This window comes from Ambystoma mexicanum, chromosome 2q, assembly GCF_040938575.1.
Source record: "Ambystoma mexicanum isolate Mex_15411 chromosome 2q, UKY_AmexF1_1, whole genome shotgun sequence".
In the NCBI taxonomy this organism is placed as follows: Eukaryota; Metazoa; Chordata; class Amphibia; order Caudata; family Ambystomatidae; genus Ambystoma; species Ambystoma mexicanum.
Window position 1 is genome coordinate 1,010,560,919 of NC_090924.1, and position 23,586 is coordinate 1,010,584,504.

The following is a 23,586-nucleotide window of genomic DNA, read 5'->3' on the forward strand; positions in this document are numbered from 1 at the left end:
TCCTGCCTCCAAAGAACTATCAGGCATTTTTCATGCGAAAAACATGTATTTTCTCCAGCCTCAAAAGTTGACAGACATAGTTACAGCCATTAAAGGCACTATCTTGCCTAAAAAGAATATTAAGATGTTTTTATTTGAACTTCAATAGCGGCAGCTACTTTGTCTGACCACAAAAAGCGGGCACACAGAACTACAGTCAATGAATACAACATTGTCCTGCTCCAAAGAAATAATACAAATCATTGGCCGTTGTGACTACTGTACTCCTAGTCCATATTCCACTTTCCTCCATGCTCATCCATCCTCATCCAGAATGATGACGGACCCAGAACGTGATGCGTAGAATGTAAACATTTGAAAAAAGCAGTGGGGTGCAGTTGTGTCCAAGGGACAAGCACCTGCTCAAAGACTGTCAGGTTCATTCTTCCTGCTCAATCATCCAATCCTTAAAGCCATGTGATGATACTGCCAGCTTATTAGCCTGGATGTAGGGAGAATGATATGGAGCAAAGTGGCCGATGGACTGGGGATACAGTTGTCACTGGTGTGATTTACTTGCATGTACTCTTGTGTCTCATCGCTTTTCGTCCATGCCCATGGGAGATTGAAATCCACCAAAGTCTACAAGGGTAGATGGAGCGACTTACTGGCCAAACATTTTGCACAGAACTGGTTGACCAAAGTGCAGATTTGACCTAGAAATGACATTCAGGGCACAGTGTTTGCAAAACACATTTGGAGAAGCTCAGGCCACCCACTTGAGAATGTTCTACATGGGAACATGCCATTGGAAAGCCAAGGAGGAGCCTAGGCTGGACCCATGTGTGCACGAAAACCCTTTTGGGGAGGCTCATTTCTCAACTTGAAACATTAAAAAATGCAGGCCATCTGGCCAACTGGCAGGTAAAATTAGAAGCTTTCGTGCTGTGACTGGAAGTAACAAACAGGCGATCTGAAGAACTGCAGGATTTTGATCATCCCAAACAAACTTGAGGGCAACAAGCCACGTTCACAGATTGAAGGGGCTTGCCATCTGGTGAGGCATCTGTAAAGAATACCAGTCATGAGATGTCCTGATTAAGATGAAAGGATATCACCGCCTTGGGGACAAAGGAAGAATGACTACAGATGGTCACCATGTCTCTGTAAAAGGAAGAATAAGGCTCTGACCCACATAGAGGTTAGAGCTCACACATTCGCTGAGCTGAGGTAACAGCAACTAGAATGCTAAACGAATGTTAGCTGAGGCCATAAGGTCAAAAGGTTCATGAGTTAGAGATGGGAGCATTATTTTCAATGTTGAAAGGTGAGTGCTGTAAGAATCCATGGTAATTTCCATTCTCAACGTGTAGGTAAAAAATGAGAGTACTTGATCTAGAGAGGCAGATATGGAGGCACCTGTATCCAGCATATTGCAGGAATGGGTCCATGTGATGGAATATTGTGGGTGGATTGGAAATGTCATGGTTTTCTTGAGAGAGACCAAGCCCCTCGAATACTAGGTCCTCAGGGACCAGCAAAATACAGAAAGCGACTAAGGCGAGAGGTGAAGAACCTGATATTCTGTTGTGACAGTAGCACCTGTCTCCAGAAACAACCCAGGGACTGAGCTTAACTCAGACAGACCCAAGAAACCAAATCTGATTGGTCAGTGAGGAGCGATTGACAGAAGCTGACAGCTGTAAGAAAGTTTTCAACTCATGCAACACTTGTCCAATGAGAGGAAGAATTGAAAATAGATAATGTGTCTTGCCATGGGTGTGAAAGGCATTGTCTATAGATTCCTTTCCTTAGCCTTTCCCTGAGACATGCAGCTGTCACTTATTGCTGTCCTGAGATGCAAAGTGATTTACCAGAGGAGATCTCCAATGAATGGAAATCTGGTCCTGATGAAGATCTAGCTCTTGAAGGTCCTGCAACAATCATCTCAAGAAATCCACTTGTACATTGAGCTCCAGTGCCAGGTGATTTGCAATTAGGCAGATGTTCGTAGACTAGTAACAATGCCACATTTCGATTGTCAGTCTTAAAATAGGAGAGAACATTCTGCCCTGTTTCCTACATACAACATAGCAGTAGCATTGCCAGTGCAAATCAGCACCCCATGGGACATTTTAAAGGGGTAGTGCCATCAAAAATGTTGTTGCCTCAAAAGATGGGCCATCATCAAAAATATATATATAAAAATAATCATTAAGAAAGTTGCTATGTAAACTTTTGAGCAAAGGAGGCACAAAGTCACAGATTTAAAGCACTAGGAGGCACTCCATTTTGTGAAATGGATGAGCCTCCTGTGCTTGTTTTAATTTATGCCCTTGCGGCACTGATGAAGCAAAAGCCAGCCAGCTGTAATACACAAAAGCTAGCAGCAGGTGGCTTTTGCTTCATTATTGCCGGAGAGCAGGGATTAACACAACCTGCTGCTGGTAAGTGTTTTAAATTTCCTTTTTAAAAGCACTGGAAAATAAATGCTGCGGTTTTCCTTCTAACTTAGAATGAAAACTGCAGCATTTATAACTTGTATTTATGTTTGGTGTAGCTTCAGCTTTGAGTCTCCTGGGCTCCCCCGACACGGGTTGGAGACTCAAAGCAAAAGCCGCCGCAGTCAGAACTACAACGCTGTTGTATTTGTAAATGCTGCGGTATTCGTAGAAAGGGTTTAGGTTTGCTGTGTATTTAGGTTTGCTGTGGCTTCAGCTTTGAGTCTCCTGGGTTACCCCGACACGGGGAGCCCAGGAGACTCAAAGCTGAAGCCACAGCAGTCAGAAATACAACGTTGTTGTATTTGTAAATGCTGCGTTTTCTTTCTACGAACACCGCAGCATGTCCGCAATATGTGCAAGGCTGGATGGCATTGAGACACATCAGTCAGTCAAACATACACTTGCAGGCCAGCAGTTGCATGAAATGCAGGCCATGCGGGGCAGGGGTTTACCCCCTCGATTTTCCAGTCACTCGGCCATGCCACTGTGGCTATGGCCACACTGGGACAGAGAGTGCATGAGCACACAGATGCCTCCTTGGCCTCTGCTGAGTTGCTCAACCTGGCCATCCAGCTAACCTTACAGTTCATTCAGGTATAGGGGTCTGAGCCATTCGCCTCTGTGACTCCCGCAGAGGGCTCCCTATCCAGCACTCCAAGGCGTTGCTCGCTGTGCCACCTCACTGCCAAGGAGCAGGAGAAAGTCCCCAAGCTCAAGAGGGGCAGGAAAGGACAGTCAGACATTGCTGGGGTGTTTTGAAGGTGGGTTATTGGGAAGGGTGTATTGAGGGTGGGATATTGTGGACGGTGTTTTGAGGGTGGTGTATTGGGGAGTGTATCTTGAGGGTGGGGTATTGGGGAGGGTGTTTTGCAGGTGGGGAACCGGGGAGGGTGTTTTGGGGGTGATAGTGTTGTGATGAAGGTAATTCTACGTTGCAAGTTGCAAGATGAAATGATATTTACTTGAAGCAATGACATGACATTCCTTATTGTGTGCAAGTGTTTAATGTGCACAAGAAATTAGATATATACAAAGGTGCAAGGGGAGTGGAATTTGTGGATTTATAAGAAGAAGTTCTCAATAAGTTCCTGGCGAGCCTGTCACCCGAGCCTTGACTCCACACACTCAGTGCGTGCATGCATGGCACCCGCAGCCACTGTGTTGTGTTATCCTCCTCAGGGGATGACATGTCCACATCCGGGGGCAGGGGTATGTGGCGCTGGATACAGATGTTATGCAACAGTGCATATGCCAGCATAATATACATGAGCGCACCCCCTATCCGGTGAAAACAACAGAAGAAGGCCTTCACAGGCCAAAGGTACGCTCAATTGACACCCTGATCCGGACATTGGCCCGGCTGTAAGCAACCACCTGTGGTGTCAGGGGATTCCACAGAGGAGTCATCAGCCACAGAAGCTGTGGGTATCCAGAGTCACCTGCAGGGAGAATAGACATAGGTCTAAATCATGGTGATCTTTGGATGCATTGCCTGTAACAGCAGCATCTCATTAGCATGTGTCATCGCACTACACTATTTCACATTCCAGCCCTTGCATGTGGGGTCAACTACTCAGGGGGGTTGTTTGTTCGGTGATGGTACATCTTTCACACATCTCACAGCCCGCACTCAGAGATTCCATGGTCAGTGATTGACTGGGCAGCATGCCATGTTTGGTGGTTTGGGCCTGTCCATTGCTCCCATGCATGGTTCCTTATGGGGTTCTTGGTTACACGTGCAGGTCTGTGTGGATCATTTAATGGATTAAAATACACGGTGCCTTGGTTACATACAATGTCAAATGCCAGTGTCATGGCCCTTAGTTGCGGTTTATCAGGTTACATGTATGGCAGTGTTCTTCAGACCCTAGGATAGGATATGATATGATATGTTATGTTATGATATGATGATTTGATATGGCATTTGTAACGTGCCTATACACAAGTGTTTCGAGGCACGACGAGGCAAGGGAGAGGGAAACCGAGGGGGACAGACAACGATCTTACTAGGCCAGGTGTTATTCAGATCGCGCAAGTGCATGCGAAGGGGGAGAGGGATAAGTGTGGGGGTGATGGGAGAGGGGAAGTGCAGTACATGGGATAGTAGAATAAATAAGATAATAGACCGGCCAGATGGTGGCAAGTGCAGGTAAGCGCAAACATAGGTGCTGGTAGGGGGACTGTAGGGATACAGAACAACAGTCCCCAGTGCGGGGGTTGCCAGGGAGGCAGTGCAGGTGTGCAAATTGTGGGGCCAGGGCCCGAGATCAGAAGGGTGGCCAGGTAACCAGTGCAGTTTCAGCCAGAAATTTAGCAGGGGAGAGGGGGAGAGAAAGCAGAAGCAAAGAGGAATGTTTTGACGTGCTTCCAGAACCAGAGATGGTTCTCCTCAAGTTTCAGGGAGGCAGGTTGGCTCTTCCAGAGGGAGGCCCCTGCCGAAGAGCGAGATCTACCACCAACTCGTTGCTTGGAGAAGCAACTGACCCAGAGGGAGTTGGAGGTGGATGAGCGAAGAGCTTGAGTAGGAAGATATTTGGGAAGATAGAGTTGAAGGTATTGTGGCCCCAGGCCCCAGAAGGCCTTGTGGACAATGCAGAGGGTTTTGAACTTAATCCTCGCACCCACTAGGAACCAGTGCAGAGATTTCAGTCCTGGAGAGATAGGATCCCTGGGCTTGAGGCCAAGGACAAGTCTCGTAGTCCTGTTCTGGATAAGTTGCAGAGGGCGGAGAGAAGAAGAAGGCAGATTTAGATAGAGGCTGTTACAATAATCCAGTCTAGTGAGAACCAGGGCTCTGGAGACGGTGAGCTTCTGGGGGAAGGAGAGGAAAGGAAGAATACCTCTGAGGAGGTGTAGCTGGTAGTGTAACTTCTTAGAGACATCGTAGATGGGAGGAGAGAAGGAGAGTGTGGAGTTGAATGTGACCCCAAGGTTTTTAGCCTTGCAGGTGGGAACAGGTAGAGGGCCAAGAGAGGCCGGCCAGAGAGCTGCAGGGAAGGAGGGAGTGGGTGTGCCAATGAGTAGTATCTCAGTCTTGCTGGCATCAAGGCAGAGGTCATTGGCGGCACACCACTCCTGGATAGCAGACAGACAGTCAGAGATGTGGGATGGAGATGGAGAGGAGGAGGCAGAGGGTAGCCTGAAAATTAGCTGGGTATCATCCGCATAGCACTGAAAATTGGGGCAGAGAGCGGCGATGCGGTGTGCTAGGAATGCCAGGTATTGGTTGAACAGCCAGGGAGAGATGGTAGATCCCTGGGGGACACCACAGGTAGAGAAAAAGATATTGGAAAGGAAGCACCCAAGTTGGACCTGGGAGGGTCGGTCAGAGAGGAAAGAGATCAGCCACGCCAGAGCCTGACCAGTGATACCCAGGTTATCACGGAGATGGTTGTGCAGGATGGCATGGTTGACAGTATCGAAGGCAGAAGAGAGGTCAAGCAAGATGAGGACACAGGGTGTAAGAGTCAAGGGGCCTCATTACGACCCAGGCGGTAAGTTACCGCCTGGGTCGTACCTTTACCACCATGGCGTAAACTATGTTTACCCCATGGTGGTTGGCGGACTTACCGCCTCATTCCGAGGTTGGCGGGGCGGTAAGTCCCCAATCCCCATTTACCCTTCCCCATTCCCATTTTTGCCCCATAGGGCATAATGGGAGTGGGGAAGGCGTTAATTACGCCACCGTAAATTACGGTGGCGTAATTAACAACAAGGTCCCTTAGCGCCATGGATTTTAACACCTGCTAAAAGCAGGTGTTAAATCCTCCATGGCGCTAAGGGACCTCGGAATCAGGCAGTAAGGGTCGGCGCTGTTTACGCTGCCGTAAACCCCTTACCGCCTGGGTCGTAATGAGGCCCAAGGTTGGAAAGCAGATCTTCACGGATGTTCAGAAGAGCAGTATCCGTGCTTCTGGCAGCTCTGAAACCAGACTGATGGTCATGAAGACAACCAACAGTTTCAGTGTGGAGATTAAGCTGGGAGATGGCCAGTTTCTCCAGGAGCTTGCCCAGGAAGGGAGTGATGGAGATTTGGTGATAGTTAGCCGGGCAGGAGGGGTCGGCAGAGGGTTTCTTAAGGAGGGGGTGCACAAGGGAGTGCTTCAGGGGGGATTGGTAGACTTCCGTGGCGAAGGAGTGATTGCAGAAAACTGTCAGGGCAGGAGCCAGGGAGTCAATGTGGTCCTTGATAGTTTTGGAGGAACAGGGGTGAACCTGTTTCGACAAGACTTTCATAGATCGGACTCGGTCTAGAAACCTCATCAGCTGAGAAAAGGGGAAAGGCAGAGAAGGAGGGAGGGGGGTGGCTGCAGAAGGGCCAGAGGAAGAGCAAGGGATGGAGGGAGGGAGTTGATAGGAGGAGAGTGAGGACAGGATGTCCTGAGTTTTTGAAATGAAGTGAGAAGCCAGTGCCATGCAGAGGGCCTGGGAAGGTACAAGAGAGGTAGAGATTGCAGCAGGATTGGCTAGTTCCTTGCAGATTTTAAAGAGTCCAGCCGAGTTGTTAGATGCTGCAGAGATGCAGGCTTGGATATGAGCTCTATTCTTGGTGAGGACGGAGAGCCGGTATTGTCTTTGCAGCAGGGGACCGGCCAGTTTGTCAGAGGATGAACATGAAGCACGCCATTTGCTCTCGCCCACCCTGCACTTGCGTTTTAGGGTGAAGAGATCAGAGTCATAGCAGGAGTTACACTTGGCTTTGGGCTTCAAGCGGATTCTCATGACAGGGGCAAGGATATCAAGAGTATCAGATATAGAAGAGTGGAACATGGATAGGGCTGTGTCAGGGTGAGAGTCAGCCAAAAGGGGAGGAGGGGCTGAGAAGGTGGTGGCGAAAGTCTCAACTGACACGTGCTTCATAGGTCAAATGACCGAGAAGGTGGGTGGCAGTGATGGTGGTGGCTTGACCTGGGAGGTAGGGAGGGTGAGGTGGGAGGACAGGAGAAAGTGGTCACTCCAGGAGAGAGTAGTGGAGAGAGGTACAGAGAGGGGAAGGTCAGAGGAGATCAGAACATCGAGAGTGTGCCCTGCAGAATGAGTTGGGCCAGAGGGGAGAATGGTGAGTGAGAGAGAGTCGCAAAGGTTGCAAAAGAGTCCAGAGGGGGGACAGGAGGCATACAGGTGTATGTTTAAATCTCCAGGAAGGAGGAGTTGAGTGGTTGAGGCCAGGAGTGAGGAGGAGAGGTCAGCCCACTCAGAGAGGAAGGAAGAAATCTGACCAGGTGGCCGATAGATAGTAGCCACAGTAAGGGAATGGCTTGGGGAGAGAGAGAGCCGGCAGATGAGGCATTCAAAAGAGGAGTAGGTCTGCGTAGGGGTGACAGAGGCAGGAATCCACTCAGGGAAGATAAGGGCAACACCCCACCTGATCTGTTAGGCCTGGGCACAGAGAGGATCTTGTAGCCGTCAGGTAGGAGTGTGTCAAAGCTGGTGACAGAGCTGGCCGTGAACCATGTCTCAGTGAGACCAAGGACATCAAGGTCGAGTTCTTCAAAAAGGCATCAGATTTCAGAGGAATGTTTGATTTCCTGGGAGGGGTACAGATCAGAGGTACACCCTGTGGAGGTGTAAAAGGAGCTCGAGAGGGGGTGGATAGGTGAGGTAGCCGAGGAAAGGGGAGGGGGGACAGTAGGAGAAGAAAGGAAGTTGATGAGGCGTGGGAAGCATCTATCGAAGAGGTGAAGGTTGGCCTGAGGGCCTTGGACAAGAACGGTCCCATTAGAGTAAACATTAATGATGACCTTAGAGGAGTGGAAGGAGACCAAGAGGACGTCCCAACGGGTGCCACCATTAATGGGAGAAGAGGAGAAGGGAGAGAGCACAGAGACCATATGAAGGGTCCATAGGTCAGGTAAAGGCACGACAAAGAGGATGTCAGTGAGAGTTTCCTTGGGGGAGGCATTGGTGTAGGTGTCAGCGATAGGGAGGCCTGGGTTGGCGACCAGGATGTCCTTTTTAAACTTCTTCCTACCAGATTTAGTGAGGACAGCAGGATAGTTGATAGAGAAGTAGTTAGAGAAAATAGGTGAGACAGAGAGCACCATAGAGTAGAAGGGAGAGGGGGAGACACTTGCGAGAATAGGCAGACAAGATAGCGACCGTCAATCAAGTTGCGCAATAGAAAAGACTCTCAGGGTTAAAGAGCACAGAAATGCTTAATTTTAGAGGAGACTGTGGAGAGGCCACCTAAGTTTGAGAGTCCTGAAAGTGGAGAAAAAGGCCTAGTTTTCACAGCGCAACAAATGTTTTACATAAAGAACAGTGCGTGTTACAGCAACCTGTGGAGGGACCACCTAAGTTTGAGAATCCTGAAAGTGGAGAAAAAGGCCTAGTTTTCACAGTGCAACAAAAGTTTTACATACAGAACAGTGCATGTTACAGCAACCTGTGGAGCGGCCACCTAAGTTTGAGAATCCTGCAAGTGGAGAAAAAGGCCTAGTTTTCACAGCTCAACAAAAGTTTTACATACAGAATAGTGCGTGTTACAGCAACTCCAATGGACAGCACAGCAGTGATTGGGTGACTGTAAGGGAGTAGACAAGGAGGCTAGTGGGACTGACCAGGACGACTGGCCGGCAACAGGCGTCCCCTGCGGACACCTGCAGACACACAGGAGCCACAGCTGTGGGAGCCGCCCTTCGCCTTAGGGGCCCTTAGCCGTGGGGCTGCCGGGCGGGGGCCTTGACATAAAGGACACCAAATGGTGTTGGTGGTCCCTACCCGTGGTCGTTCCTCACCCCCCTCAGCTCGCACCAAGGGTGTCTGGGGCTGGCCATGCTGTTCAGACTTCCAGGCTTCCGTAGTTGAACAACTCTCCTTGTGTATATTTTGTAATGTGTGGTTTGGACTGTAACCTTGGTCATTGGGTATGTTGCCATCTGCCATCTTTGCACTTCTTCCATGGCTCTTGGGGCACTCTTGACATACTTTGGACACCCCTAAATCGGCCAGCCCCCACCCTTGCAGACCATTCATGTAGTGGGATGTGTGATGCTGCATTCTAGTACCTGTAGTCCAGTGTGTGTGGCTGACCTGTTGGTGAAGCATGTCTCGGCCATTCACTGCTGCATCGTGAGTCATGTCATACTCTGGTGGGTTGCAGCCTGTCATGTGTTGGGTGTGCGGGTGGGTCCTGTATGTTTGGGGCCTTGTCACGGTGTGCAATCTCTATGTGTGGGTTACCCCCCACACCATTGGATGCCACTTGTACAGCAAAGTTAGTGTAATGAAGCATGTACTCACCCAATGCCCCAGTCCGTTGGCCTCTATGCCGTTCCATGTATGCTGGCAGTGTGCTGTTCCACAGGACCATGACATCATGGGTTGATCCTGAAAACAGGCACAGCAGTGGGTGATCATGAGGTCACCATCACAGGTGACCTGGACATTAATTGAATGGAACTGCTTCTGGTTTCTGTAGACGTCCTACAAGGCATGAGGTGCCACCAGCTCTAGTTGCGTGTAATCCAGGGCTGCCACCTCATTGGGCATGTGTGCAATGGCATAAAATCTTGCCTTTGTGGTGTTCACCTGTGCCAGGGTGGTGGGGAGTTCAATGTGCTGTCCCACATGGCGCCCACATTAGTACCTGGCCCAGCCCATTGGTGTAACGCTCACCTGACTCCCACGGAGGCGCTGGTCTAGTCTGGGTTGCTGTGGCCTCTTCGAGCATGATGAGCAGAACTCGGAACACCGACTGAACAGGACCCTCAAATCTTGCTTGTCTGGCCCGTAGGAATATCCTTCTGCAGATGAGAAAGGGGATTAACAGTCTGCAGAATAGTGTGCTTGCTCCCCCCTTCCCCCCTTCGTTCTTCTCTAACTTCCTCCGAAATCCCCAGTTGAAGCTCACCTTATGGTTTGAAAGGATGAACTCTCCATCCTGCTTCTGGTGCAGGGGCGAGTGTTAGTCCAGTTACTTCACTGGTTTTCAGAATGGCGCTGGCAAAATCCACTTGACTTTTCTGAGCGGAACGCCGTAAGTATGAAGATTACAAAAGTTCAAGTGTTGAGCCTCCTTTTCTTTTGCCTTCCTAACCTGTGATCTGTCCTTTATTTCAGGTGCAGAATGAAGGCGATGCATTGAGGGATTGAATTGCCAATGGTAAACTTAGGTGAGTTAGCGGTGGGGGCGATCCCTCTTAATGTCTTTATATTCCTCCAGTAATGTCTTTTGTCCTTTCCCATAGGGGCCGGGGTGCGGTACCTGCCAACGAAGCGGCGCCAACCCGAAATGAGGAATGGTCCACCAACAGAAGGCCGGTAAGTGTTATGGCGGAAAATTAGGCTTTCCTCATATGTTCCTTCTGCTCACCTTTTGTCTCTTCTTCTCTCCCCTAGGCGCAGAGATGTGGCGATCGGTGCAGACAGTCGTGGTGGAGCCAGAAGAACTCCCGAGGACAGGTGAGTGAAGCGTGGCGCTGCAGCAAGCAACGCGGTGCTTTTAAATGAAAGTCTTTTCTCAGGAACAATGGCGTGAAGGTTCCGGATGAAGGTAAGAAGTTTGATAAAATTCTTGGTTTTCACCTTTCTCTTCTCTTCTTTCCTTACAGGCGTTCCAGGATCGAGGCAGGCGTGGCTGGAGACCAGATGCAGGAGCAGACACGGTGAGCGTTCAGCTGCTTGGATGCAGAACAACACGAAGCGTGAGCTACTGTCTGGGCGTGGCTTAAATAGCCCCCAAAGTAGTTCCAGGTAAGTATCCTTCCCTGGCCACGCCCAAGTGGCAAAATAGTCCCAATGAAAAAATAGTGCCATTCAGGTTTCAGGGAGGCCTGAATCTTGCAGCATGGTCTGCATCAGGTAAGTGCACAAAACACCTTCCTTTATGAGCCTGATGTCCAACATGAGCCTGGCTCCAAAGACGCCAGGACAGAGTCCAAAGAGCCCCTATAAGGGGCCGCTGGGCTTTTACCCGGGGGCATAATGCCTGCTCCCGGGGATGCTGGGCCTGGCCTGGTGCTCCGGGGGTAGGCATCATGACAATTGGAGAATGCAGGCTGTGAAATGCCATGCAGCTGGCTCACTGTGTGCTGGAACGTGAATGTGCCAAGCAGGTGCAGGACCGACACCAGCTTTACCAGTGAAAATATGGCTGTGTTGCAGCCGATCCTGCTCCCTATTTCACCCTGGATCTGGTTGAGGAGGTCTGCGATAGTCTCCCTGTTGAGGTGGTACACAGTGAGGATTGCGTGTCAGTGAGGGTCCATGGTGTAGCCCTTTCACAGGGTATGGGCCCATGACTTGCATGGCATCTCCTCCTGATAATCCTCCTCCTCCTCTCAACTGCCTCTTGTTCCCTCTGGTGGTATCGGTACCAGGGCTTTAAGTGGGCCGGGGCCTGCCGGGGCTGGGCCCCGACAGGCTCTGAAATTTCGTTTTGAGGCGGGGCCCTGTCGGGGTCCACTAATCTTCCCTGGCAGCCCCAGTCACTACACGAAAAGGCTTTTTTTTTCTACAGCCTGAAGCTCTCGCTCGTGTGCGAGCGCTTCAGGCTTCAGAAAAAAAATTCCTTTCAGCCATAATGGTGGCGCCGCACCTGCGAGGCATCCATTTAAGCAAGCGATGCCCGTGGGCCGGCGCCACCATTATGGAGAAAACGTGAGGCTGCTGGTAGCAGAGGCCTTTCTTTCTAAATACTGAAGCTCCAGCAGATTCGCGGGAGTTTCAGTCTTTAGGAAACGGGCCTCTGCTTCCAGCAGCTTCACCCTTTCAGCCTCAGAGTAGATGCTGCCCCTCCCCAGCTAGCGAGGGGCAGCGCCATCATTAAGGCTGAATAGGTGAGGCGCTATCCCCTGCCAGGCAAGCCTATAAAATAAATGCAGAGATCAGCACCCTCTCCCCACGGCGAGAGGGTGCTGATCTCTACAAAAGGCTGCCTGGCAGGGGTGCCAGTGACACATTAAACCGAGGCTCGTCAGGGGGGCGTGGAACTCTCTCCATAAGGTGGCTTCGTCACTCCTCCAAAGCATGACCTTTTTTGCGCTGAGGGTGGAATGTAGACCCTGACCGACTGCGGCTAATGGTCCTAGGACTAGTAAGCAGCTAAAAGCTAAATGCGGCTGAGTCTCCCTTATATACCTTCTGGAGTGAGGGATCGCCAAAATAAAAGAGGCCATCAGGCTCAGTAATCTCTGAAAGAGGATAGCTTGATTGGGCGAGCTGAAGAATAATAGGTCACGCAGCTCACAGATGTCCTGAACCCCCTTTCTGGAGAGGGATGCTCTGCACTTGATGTGGCCCATATGTGACAAATTAAATACATTTTGTGAGAACGGGTCAAGGAGGACTTAATGTGGTGTTATGTACACGTTCCACGGGCAACACCGGAGGGTAACGGCCTGCGCCGCAGGCTAACAGCCCGAGCAAAGTGAGGCCCATAAACGTGGGAGGGCTGTTACCCCCCGGTGTTGCCCGTGGAATGGGTACATAAGGCCATTAGCACCCGAGTTACCAAAGCGGGAACCCAGGGTGCTAAAAAGAAAGATTCAAACTCGTGTTGCCAGCCACCTAATTGGCAGGCTCCCGCCCAGGGTGCTAATGCAGTTCACTAACTGGCCCAATGCAAAGATCAATTCCAATGTGGTCTGTAGGGGAAAGGGAGTGTTCTCCAGGATCACCACCATCACTATCCAGTCCTCCAGGGGTGGAGATCAAGCCGAAGTGAAACACTTAGAACTGGTAGAACAGGCTGGTGCAAGCAAACCACAAATACTTACGTTGAGGATGCCAAATAGGCATATGTAGGAATGCATCCCGGAAATACACTCACCTTTCTTGTGGGAAGCTACGATCTTTGTTGGGTGACCATCTTTAACTTGACTTCTGGCAAGAAAAGATTGAACAGGAGAGACCCGGAATAGTACACTCCCTCTTGTATCTCCTCAGCACTGCAAATGAATCATGAGAAACATCCTTCTGCCTTGTTGGACAGAGTGACTGGCTTGATCACCTGAAAGTGAAGTAAGTTACCGATTTTGCTCTGAAGTTCTAATGAAAGTTGAATGCGGAGAAATAAGGATGAGGGCAGAGGGGAAACTGGTAGGAAACGCAGATCACAAGATGTCAGATGCTGTCCAGTGGCACTGAGCTTGCAGATGATCTAACCTTAAGTTTCTCCCCCGCAGGGGATGTGATACCCTTGAAGAAGAACTTTGTCCTGAGCTGGTTCCTCTAGGAGCCTGAAGAAACATCCCTATAGTCTCTGCTGTGCACACGGGCCTGAAAGCCTTTGAAGCTGCTAGAGGTGGATTTTACTATCCCCTTTTGGGAAAGAGGTGGAAGAGGCGTGGAAGAGGCCAGATATGTTGGTTGTTCGGTATTCAGTGATTGTGTCTTGGCTGTTGTGGTGCTGCCCCTTTATTTTGACAGGTGTAATCTATTTTGGGGTGTAGTAGAGCTCATATCAAAGAATAGGGCTATAACCTTCACATGGGCCTCTTGAATCAGCTTGGCTACCTTTAGCCAAGCTGCTTCTCCGGTCTCAAGGCTAAGACACACACCCCCAGATGTGAAACCTAGGTGTGTAACTGCTGACACCAGGATATCATGGTTCACCAACCTGCACTCAGCTGGCCCCACTAGAGATGACTCTCATTTCCTTACAGGGTAGATCCAGTGTGAATTAACCAAGGTCTTTTCAAAGCTGCAGGTTGAATGTGTCCAGAATGGCACAGGTGAAATACACTGTTGGAGTAAATCTGCTTTGCTTAGTGTATTCATTGCTTTATCCTGCTTGGAGGATGGTGAACGGACACACTAGCCAGAAGCTGAGGATAAAGATGCAGGGCTACCCTCTGTACGAGCAGCTGAGACCACAGCAGGCTGTGCTAAAGGTGAGAGGCCAGGGAGGTCTTATACTTTTGCATGAATAGACATTTTACACCTAGACTGCAATTTGTATGATTCCTGATGTGAGAAGTCACCCACAGATTATTTGCCTCACGCAGAAAATCTAACTGTAAAGGGATGTCTGTCTTGTAAAGTTTGACACTCAGATCCTCCTCCTCCATGTTGAGTGCAGTGGGAAGGTGCAGACACAGGAATTCCATGATCTGATGGAGCCTATAATTAAAAGTTCTCACTGAGAAGGTGAGGTCCTCGGGTTCTACTCCTTCCTCTAGATTTCTGGGAGGAGAGTCTGGAGACTATGTGTTAACATGTGTAGGGTTTTTACTCTTTGACAGAGGCTCAAGAGCCCTGTAGGGTGGGGTCAGAGGAGCAGGGTATCATTAGGGGCGACGGGGATAAGTAACATTTGGGGGCAAGGTTGTCACCACGGTTGCTGTTGTAGTCACCAGTAGAGGAGCTGTTATTAGTGGATCTGATAAGGTCACAAGAACCTCCACTGGGGCAGACGTAACGAGTAAGCAGGGGGCAGTAGGGACAACTTCCTTTAGCAACTCTGTAAAGAAAAAACTCACAGTGGAAAAGGTCATACATAGTTAGAACATAGCCAAAAGGATTCAACTAGAAAGGAACTCCTAGTGGTAGGTACTGATATAGGTTCTACCACTGAGGCCTGAATAAAGGTAGGGACCCAAAGGCACAGAGGGATGTACAGCTGAGGCAACCTGCACAGCATGGAACTCTGCAGATGGTCTCTGGTAGGGATAGACGGACCCAAGAAAACTATTTGGGGCTCCACTGCTTTTGTTCTCTTAAGTATCTGAGGACGAACCCAGGGAGTAAGGTGGACCCCTTTAATTCTCCCTTACAGGACATTAAAGGGGCTTATCCAGAACTGAATCTAGATTACAGGGGCTAGTAGCCCTGACCTCTGCTTTAGACAGGTTTGTTTTCCTGCTTTTAAGTTTCCTCTGTACTGCAATGTTATGAAACACCTTGACATGTATATGTGAAGGAGTCATAGAAGCACATTGACCAAAGGTGCACACCAGGCAGTGCTCTGGTACTCCGTGAGAGGAAGGCCCTGACTAAAAATATCTTGCTGATCCCCTCACGTGGGTCAGGCTATGCTCGAAGGTGATCCTCTCCCTACATGTTAGGCCGACTGAAGAACCAGTCTTGCCAGGAGTAAGCCCCCCGATAAGTGAGGCTTCTGCAGAGTTAGAAGACTTTCGCTACGCAAGAAGCCCAAATGTTCTCTAGCCACAAATGGATTTTGCACTGAGTTACATCGACTGGATGTAATCTCCTGCCTGCGGCTGTCTCCAAGCAATTCTGTGAAGTTCTTTTTCTCAATAGCGTAAGCATTCATGTCATACAAGGTAAGTAGCAGTCACAAACTATGGCCTATCATATTTCAGTGTTCTACTGCTCTCTCAACTAAGTCTTTTTTTAATGATCTACTTCTCCTTAACTAAAAACTACTTCTACCTTTCGCTCAACAAAACCTATTTTCATATGCTACTTCTCACTCAACTAAAGCCTGTCAATGTTTTACCTATCCCTCAACTAACGCTCCCAATTGCACTGCAATCTACTGCCTCAGCCTACACAAAACTGACCCCAAACTGAAACATGCATGCCCTACTTATACTATTTTGCATTAATAAACCAAAACAACACAGAGCGGAGTGTCATCTGCGACCTCCCAGAATCCCTGCTGCTCACTCCCAGCAAAGTCATAGGAGTGTGGCTCTCTCGCAAGCTGTCCTCTGGTATTCCCAGCTCCTGCCATGTGTCACCAGGTGGCACGTGTCTCGTCCACTCACTTCAAGAAATGTACATCAGCAGGTGTGTCACCCGATTCCTCAGATTTCAGAAGATGACACTTGTGCTGTTCACACACTCCAATTCAATGAAAGTGTCACATAGTGCTGTCTAAGCAAAACCAAAACTAAATATGATTCTCTGACTGGGTCCCACTCACTCATTACCTCTCCCTAAATCTCTTGTTACAGATACTCAAAGCCTGCCTTCAGCAACACACTATTGCCTCTCTGAAAGCCGCAGAGACTGACTGGACGCTCTAGCCACATGCCGCCCCTTTAAGCCACATTGACAAACTTCACATGAACTTTTTCAAAAATTCTTTCATTAATCAACCAAAATTCATGTGATTTCGAGTTTGTTGCATGAACGTTTCTCCAGACTAAGCTATTTTCCAGAAAAGCAAGAATTTCAGTAGTTTGCAGCCAAATAAGGGAGAAAGGAGTAGGTAGGTGTGTGTGAAAAATGAGATGTTGCAGCACAAACCAGGAGTGTCTTTAAAAGTATTTAATTACTCTGCGAGCAATCCGAGAATAACATCATGACAGAAACCTCTGCATTTATCAAGGATGATAAGGACTGACATGGGAGGTGGCTGATATATTTAATATTTTCTCAGTGGCAACATTTATTGATTACCTCATAATATGGCCAATGTGCTATCACCCTACTTCATTAAACAAAGTAATGATGGCATACTACATTGGCAGACGGAAATAGATCATCATCAGGGAAAGGGAGCCACCCGCAACCAAGTTCATATCACAATAACAAAAGAGACTTCCAGTTGGTGGATGTCTGGTGTACCCAATAACCGATGGACTGGATGTATACCTTTTTCAGCAATGCACATGTTAGTTGTACCAAGCTGGACTACTGGTTCTCTCAAGTAATGCAGAGTGCTCAAGATCTGCGATATCTGTGCTAGTTGCGTGATATATCCACAACTACGCAGAGACGACTGAATGCTTGACTGTCACCTAGGAAAACCTAAGACACTACGTTGGTGGGACATTGATCCAATATGGCTATAGGATCAAGGTGGAGTCGGAAAATGAAGTAATTTAACTGAGAAATATTTTCAAATCAATTGTGCATCAAACTCATCTGCAGTGGCCTGGGACACTTAAAAGTCCGCCTTGCGGGTGTAGTGGTTCATAAAGGGAGAAAGGAGATGTTGAAGTAGAATGAGTTAGTGAATAAATGCAGCTGCAGGCCCTGCAGGAGGCAGTAAATATGGGGCATAAAGTAGAGGATATTATCACACTCATAGACATCCATACTGCACTGAAGGATATACCAATAAAAAAATGCTTTCTAAATAAGCAACTAGGAACACCAAAAGCTTATGAGAAAAGGCATAACATTGTAAGACTGCTCAGATGGCAAACTAGGGAACAGCTGCTAATGCAAAGGTTAACAAAATCTTCAATCCAGCCTCTGCTAGTGTATAGCAGTTTACCGTTTTGTGTGCTTTGGACGTGTTCCTATGAAGGTCTTGAACAAGGGATTTCCTTCTGTATTGCTCCCGATAGTGAGGGGACACTGCTCATGGTACGGACAGTTGGATTCTCCGACACCAGCAGCTTACCATTTTGTGTGCTTGGGACGCGTTCCCATGAAGGTTGCGAACCATGGATTTTCTTTTGTAAGGCTCCCATTTGTGAGGGGACACTGGACATGATACGGGCAGCTGTGACTTGAGTGCCTTTAATCACTTGAACACTGCAGTTGGTTTCATTGTGGTATCACCCTACTGGCTTCCCCATTGATACACTTGGTTCTTTCGCCCTGAAGAAGGATTTGTATTTGTATTTGTTTATTTATAACGCGCAGACCATCAGGCCCGGGGGCATCAGGGCGCAATTTGTACAACACGTTGGCTGTCTGTTGGCCACTTGTTGAGTTGATGGCCAACAGATAGCCAAAACTCGAGTTAGCGTTTCATTTTTTAACTCATTGATTGAGTGGCTATTCTCCATTCTTCAAATGTGATACTAAAGAGTTTAAGCATTTACTGCTTAGAAATCATGAAAGGACATAGTGAAATGGTTATTGCACGCTTTTGAATTAACATTGGTCTACGGGCTGATACCCAAGTACAGCTCGAGTTGTCTCTAAAGGATTTAGTTATGGCATTATAATTTCAATGCAGGAAGACTGAAAAGATTCTTCTTAGTCACTAGGTTGGTATGTGTGCACTTGTGGTGTATTGGTTTTTCATCATTGTCTTTGGGGATCTTCGCCCATTCTGGGTTTATGTGTTGAGATTCAGTAGGGTTAGACATGTGTACCAAATGAACTATTTTAAACAAGGTATTATGTCCCAGAGGATGCATCAAACACTTCCAAAATCAATACATGTTCACTGTAGTCAGTACATGGGACACTTTATTGATTCATAAGTGTCCTACGCTAGCTTGCCCAAATTTTTAGTCGTGTTTTGGCCCTACTTAGGCCTTTTTCAAAACTGGGCTCATTCTAAGTCACATACCGAGATGTAAATGCATATTAAAAATCTGAGGAGCAAAGGTAAGTTTTGAACCCATTGTAGCATATGTGCAACACAATATATAAGCACAGAAAACATAGGAACATGAAATCCATTCATAAAATGAAAAGAAAAAACAGTCATTGAATACAATACATTAAACAACCAATAAAATAAAAGATACACACAGATAGCCCAAGGTGGCAGAAGGGGAGTATTAGTAGGGGTGAAGGGGGGAGAGAAAGTGGGATCAGGCGAATATGCACTAACCCACTGATATGGATGAACAGAGGGTATGAGGGTATTGGCACATGCATAACTTTAATTATTGCATATATGTAGATATATGTACACTACTCTTTACAAGGCACAAAGGTATTTCTAATATGGACCTGTGATTTATACTAACTACGAAATATCTGGGACTAATGTGTCCCTTCTGACAATAGAGCACACCAAAGCATGCAACATGCACCCCCGATTGTGGAGGAAAAGGAGGGTAACTTAAATATGGTGGGAACGTTATTACAGCATGAGAGAGGAGATTATGGGAATTACATGTGATACACAATAGAGACTGACCCTGTGCTTTACATATCTTTCTCTCTCTCCCCCTGCTAATCCCCCCCTTCTCCAACCCCCTGTTATCTGTATGTATATCTTCTACTTTATTTTGTTTAATGTATTTTATTCAATGACTGTTTTTTCTTTTCATTTCTGAAATGGATTTCATGTTCCTATTTTGTCTGTGCTTATATATTGTGTTGCACATATGCTACAATGGGTTGAAAACTTACCTTTGCGCTTATGATTTTTGATATGCATTTACATCTCGGTTTTGTGTCAATATGTGACTTGGAATGAGCCCCGTTTTGGAAAAAGGCCTAAGTAGGGCCGAAACACCATTTGGGCAAGATAACATAGGACGCTTATGAATCAATAAAGTGTCCCATGTACTGATTACAGTGAACATGTATTGATTTTGGAAGTGTTTGGCGCATCCTCTTGGATATAATACTCGGATTTAAAGAAACGAAGGATTGGGTATGCCTTAAGGTACCAAGGAGGAGCGACACACTACGCTATACCCTATTTACTCAAGACTAGGGCGCAGAGTGACTTAACATACTCAGGTTACTTAATACTAAGTACTATTTTTAAACAGTTTTTATGTTTGCTGTTTATTGTGCACAATATTGAAAAAATAATTCTGTTCATTAAATGAAGTACAATAATATTCTGTAAATAATCGTTTTAAAATAATTCCTTTAACCAAAGTATTCGTAAATAGTGTTTAGAAGCAGCAGAGAGTAATTTCTGGTTGTTTTCTAATATTTGAACCTAACCAAGACCATAGGCGAATGCCTTTATGTGCTTACAATGGCAGCAAATATTTCATGAGAATAATTTTAATAGAGGGGTCTCTCTCTCACACACACTTTCAATATATATGATACTGACAGGAAATCATGATAGTATCACAATGGGTTACCAAATCTTGGCATATATAGAGGCATCGATTAATTGTAAAATTTGGGACTTTTGGAGTTTGCATATTGCCGTGAGCTTAGTGTTGAAGTCTGAGGAAAAGCATCTTTTATATCCTATTCAAAATATGGCATTATTCTCATTCTTATACAAGTTATATCTTTATACATTTACCTTTCCATTGCTTTTTATAATAACACATATACCAGTTTGAGCGTTTCACATTATAGAATCGGCAGCATAATTGTGACTGTCTAAGCCATCAAAATGTCACACCCACAAGTCATTTGTTCTGTGTTGTTCTTCAAGGAGAATGTCATGTGCAGAATGAGATTATTTTCAGCTCATTCATACTGTACCTGGCATGTCTGCATTCCAATGCGAAAACCTAGGAGCATCTCCATTGACCCACGTAAAACTCCCCCTTTCCTTAACATCAGATAGACCGATCCAGAAATACTTCTCTGGTCTCAATCCAACCAGGCTCGTCAAGAAAGCATGTTCATATCTGTAAAGAAAGCCCAGCAGGAAAAGATAGCAGCAAAGCGAAGTTATTATTGCTGTACATGTATAGCTGTGCAACAAGTGTTTAATAATAACAACAAAACATATCAAATAGTGGTACATCACAATTGAAAATGTCTAAAAAACAATTAGAGCAGTGAAAAATGTGATAAAGCAAGGCTCAAGATATTATGAATGTATTGAAGACCATACTGATACATTAGAAATATAGCACAAAGACTGGGACTGGCAGAAATATGTGTATGGAAATGTATCTACACACAATAGAGTACAACTGATGAGATAATGCACATATTCAGTCATACGGTAGATTGCTACATAATCAAGTAGCATCAGAGTGGAGACAAAAACCCTGTTGGAAACTGTATTTTCTCATATTTTGCCAGCAATGTCAAATCTGGTATCCAGTCTTTTGTCCAAGGTACACACTTGAATTTTGTAACAAAGGGGCCACACACTAGAGGTAGGTGTGTTTTAGAACCAAAACAGAAGTAAACAAATGAGTAAACCCTAGAACACAACACATATTACAACACTTCTCCCCCCTTACTCAACAACACACAGTAACACCCATCGACACACACTCCCACACACACACACACACTCACACATGATACTAAACTATGACCCATACACACTCACACACACACACACACACACACACATACACGTTTTACCTACCTTGTGGGGACTATGTGTGCACACACACACACACACACACACACACACACGCAACACGCAACACCCAACCTACAAGAACAGGAAAAGAGAATGAGAACAGAAACAAATGCTAATGAATTATGGCTCCCAACATATAATCCTTGTACTTGGAGGGAAGTTTTCTCTCCCTGAAGGGATGACCATTGTTCTCAACGTAGTCTGCCGCTGCAGTGGTGGTCAACCCCCATCAAATTCAACATCCTCACTACTGGTGGTGTCATGAACGGGAACAGAAACCGGAATGGGGCGCACCTCATCATCCTAGCCATCCAACGACACTCCACTGCCCGTGGGCTGCAAGTCACTATGGTAATCACTGGCTTCCCAGAAGAGGAACGTTCTAACGGACATTCAAACACCACCCCAGCATCACTTCCACCACACCTGGGCTCCAGAGACTCACCACCTCCATGAGACACTTTGTCCTTATCCACCACTACAACACGCCTGAGACTCCACCTAGATCCATCATCGAGCTTCACATAACCATGACCACACTTAGTGACCACTTGTGGTTGCATGTACTTACTGTGCCCTTTGGCCACAAACCTTGGGTTCTTGATCTGCACCCAATCACCAGTCTTCACTGGTAAGGGCTTTCTATGGGAAAGTTGCTCTTGCAAGAAACGTTCTTGCTTACCCCGCACATGATTCAACACTTCTTGCATATCGACCTGTGATTGAACACCACCACCCAGTGCGGGGACTCTTAATTTGGAGCCAGGTTTCCTACCCTGCATCAACTCAAATGGAGAATGTCCAGTGAAAGCGGAAGGAGTAAGCCTGTAAGCCTTGAGAGACTCAGAAACTACACTTCCCCACGGAAGACCATTAGCAAGGGCCAACTGAATAGCTCCCTTCACAAAGCGATTCATGCATTCTACAAGACCGTTTGCTTCTGGATTATACAACGCGACTTTATGATGGCGTACACCTAGATCATCCAGGAATTTCTGCATATAGTCCAACACAAACTGAGACCCATTATCGGTCACTATACCAGCCGGTACTCCTTCCCTATCAAACACCATAGAAAGGAACTCCACAATCTTTACAGCTGTCAGAGTGGACAAGCGGTGGCCTAAACCCATCTGGACGTATAATCCACCATCACTACTATGAATCTCAAACCTCCCCCTAACAAGTCTATAGGACCCATTATATCGAGAGCCAACTTGGAACACACTTCACGGGGCACTTCTACCGGGTAAACTGGTTGAGGAGAAGGAACTTTGCTCTTGTCACTGGCCGAACACGCCGCACAATCCTTCACCACTTCCTCCACATCTGCATCCATTCTGGGCCACCAATACTCTTCCTTCAGCCTCCTTTTAGTCATGGACCTGCCCAAATGCCCCTCATGAGCCAATTCAACAAGTTTCCCTTTAAGCAAATCAGGGGGAACCAACCTCAGACCTCTGGCCACTCCCCAATGACCCTCCGACAACTCCTGCTAAACATGACCATAAAGCTTGGACAATTCTGCACTCACAACACCACTCTTGAGTGCCGTCTTGATTTCAACTAACGTAGGGTCTCGCACGCATTCTACGCCCCATACTCGTTCACACACAGCGGGAACCACACCGGCAACCAACATACAATCATCCCCTACCACTTCGTGAACTTCTTCAACACTACTGGTACTCGAAAAACGCGACAAGCAATCTGCAACCGCATTCTTCACCCCTGGGACATACTCAACCTTGAAATTGAACTCGGTCATGTCAGCCATCCATCTCATGATCCTTGAAGAGGCATGAAATAAACCTTTCGTTGTTAATACATGTACCAACGGCTTATGGTCAGTACAAAGGGTGTACTTAACTCCCCACAAAAAGGTCCTAAAATATCTCGAAGCCCACACTGCAGCAAGAGCCTCCCTCTCTATGACTGCATATTTCCTTTCTGCATCTCTGAGCACCCTAGACACAAAAGCAATGGGCCGAAGTTCACCATCAACTCTCTGCTCCAACACAGCACCTATGCCATATTCACTCGTGTCAACTGTAAGGAGGGTCTTCCTGAATGGAGAAAAGGAACTCAAAGATGGGGCCTGTTCAATCTCCCCCTTCAATCTGACAAATTCTGTTTGGCACTGATCAGACCACACGAAGTGCACACCTTTCCTAAGTAACGACCTCATGCAGACAGTTTTAACGGCATAGGAAGACACAAACCTACTATAATACTCTGCAAGACCCA

The 23,586-nt window shown here is 47.1% G+C and overlaps 1 protein-coding gene across 1 annotated transcript in view; it reads right to left on the reverse strand.

Annotated features, from left to right (window-relative positions):
* LOC138569907 (macrophage mannose receptor 1-like) overlaps positions 1 to 23,586 on the reverse strand; it is a 1,155,048-nt gene that overhangs the window by 809,798 nt on the left and 321,664 nt on the right. The window contains exon 11 of the mRNA XM_069648336.1: positions 20,496 to 20,644. Coding sequence (XP_069504437.1) covers positions 20,496 to 20,644 — 149 coding nt within the window. The remainder of the gene's footprint in view (positions 1 to 20,495; positions 20,645 to 23,586) is intronic.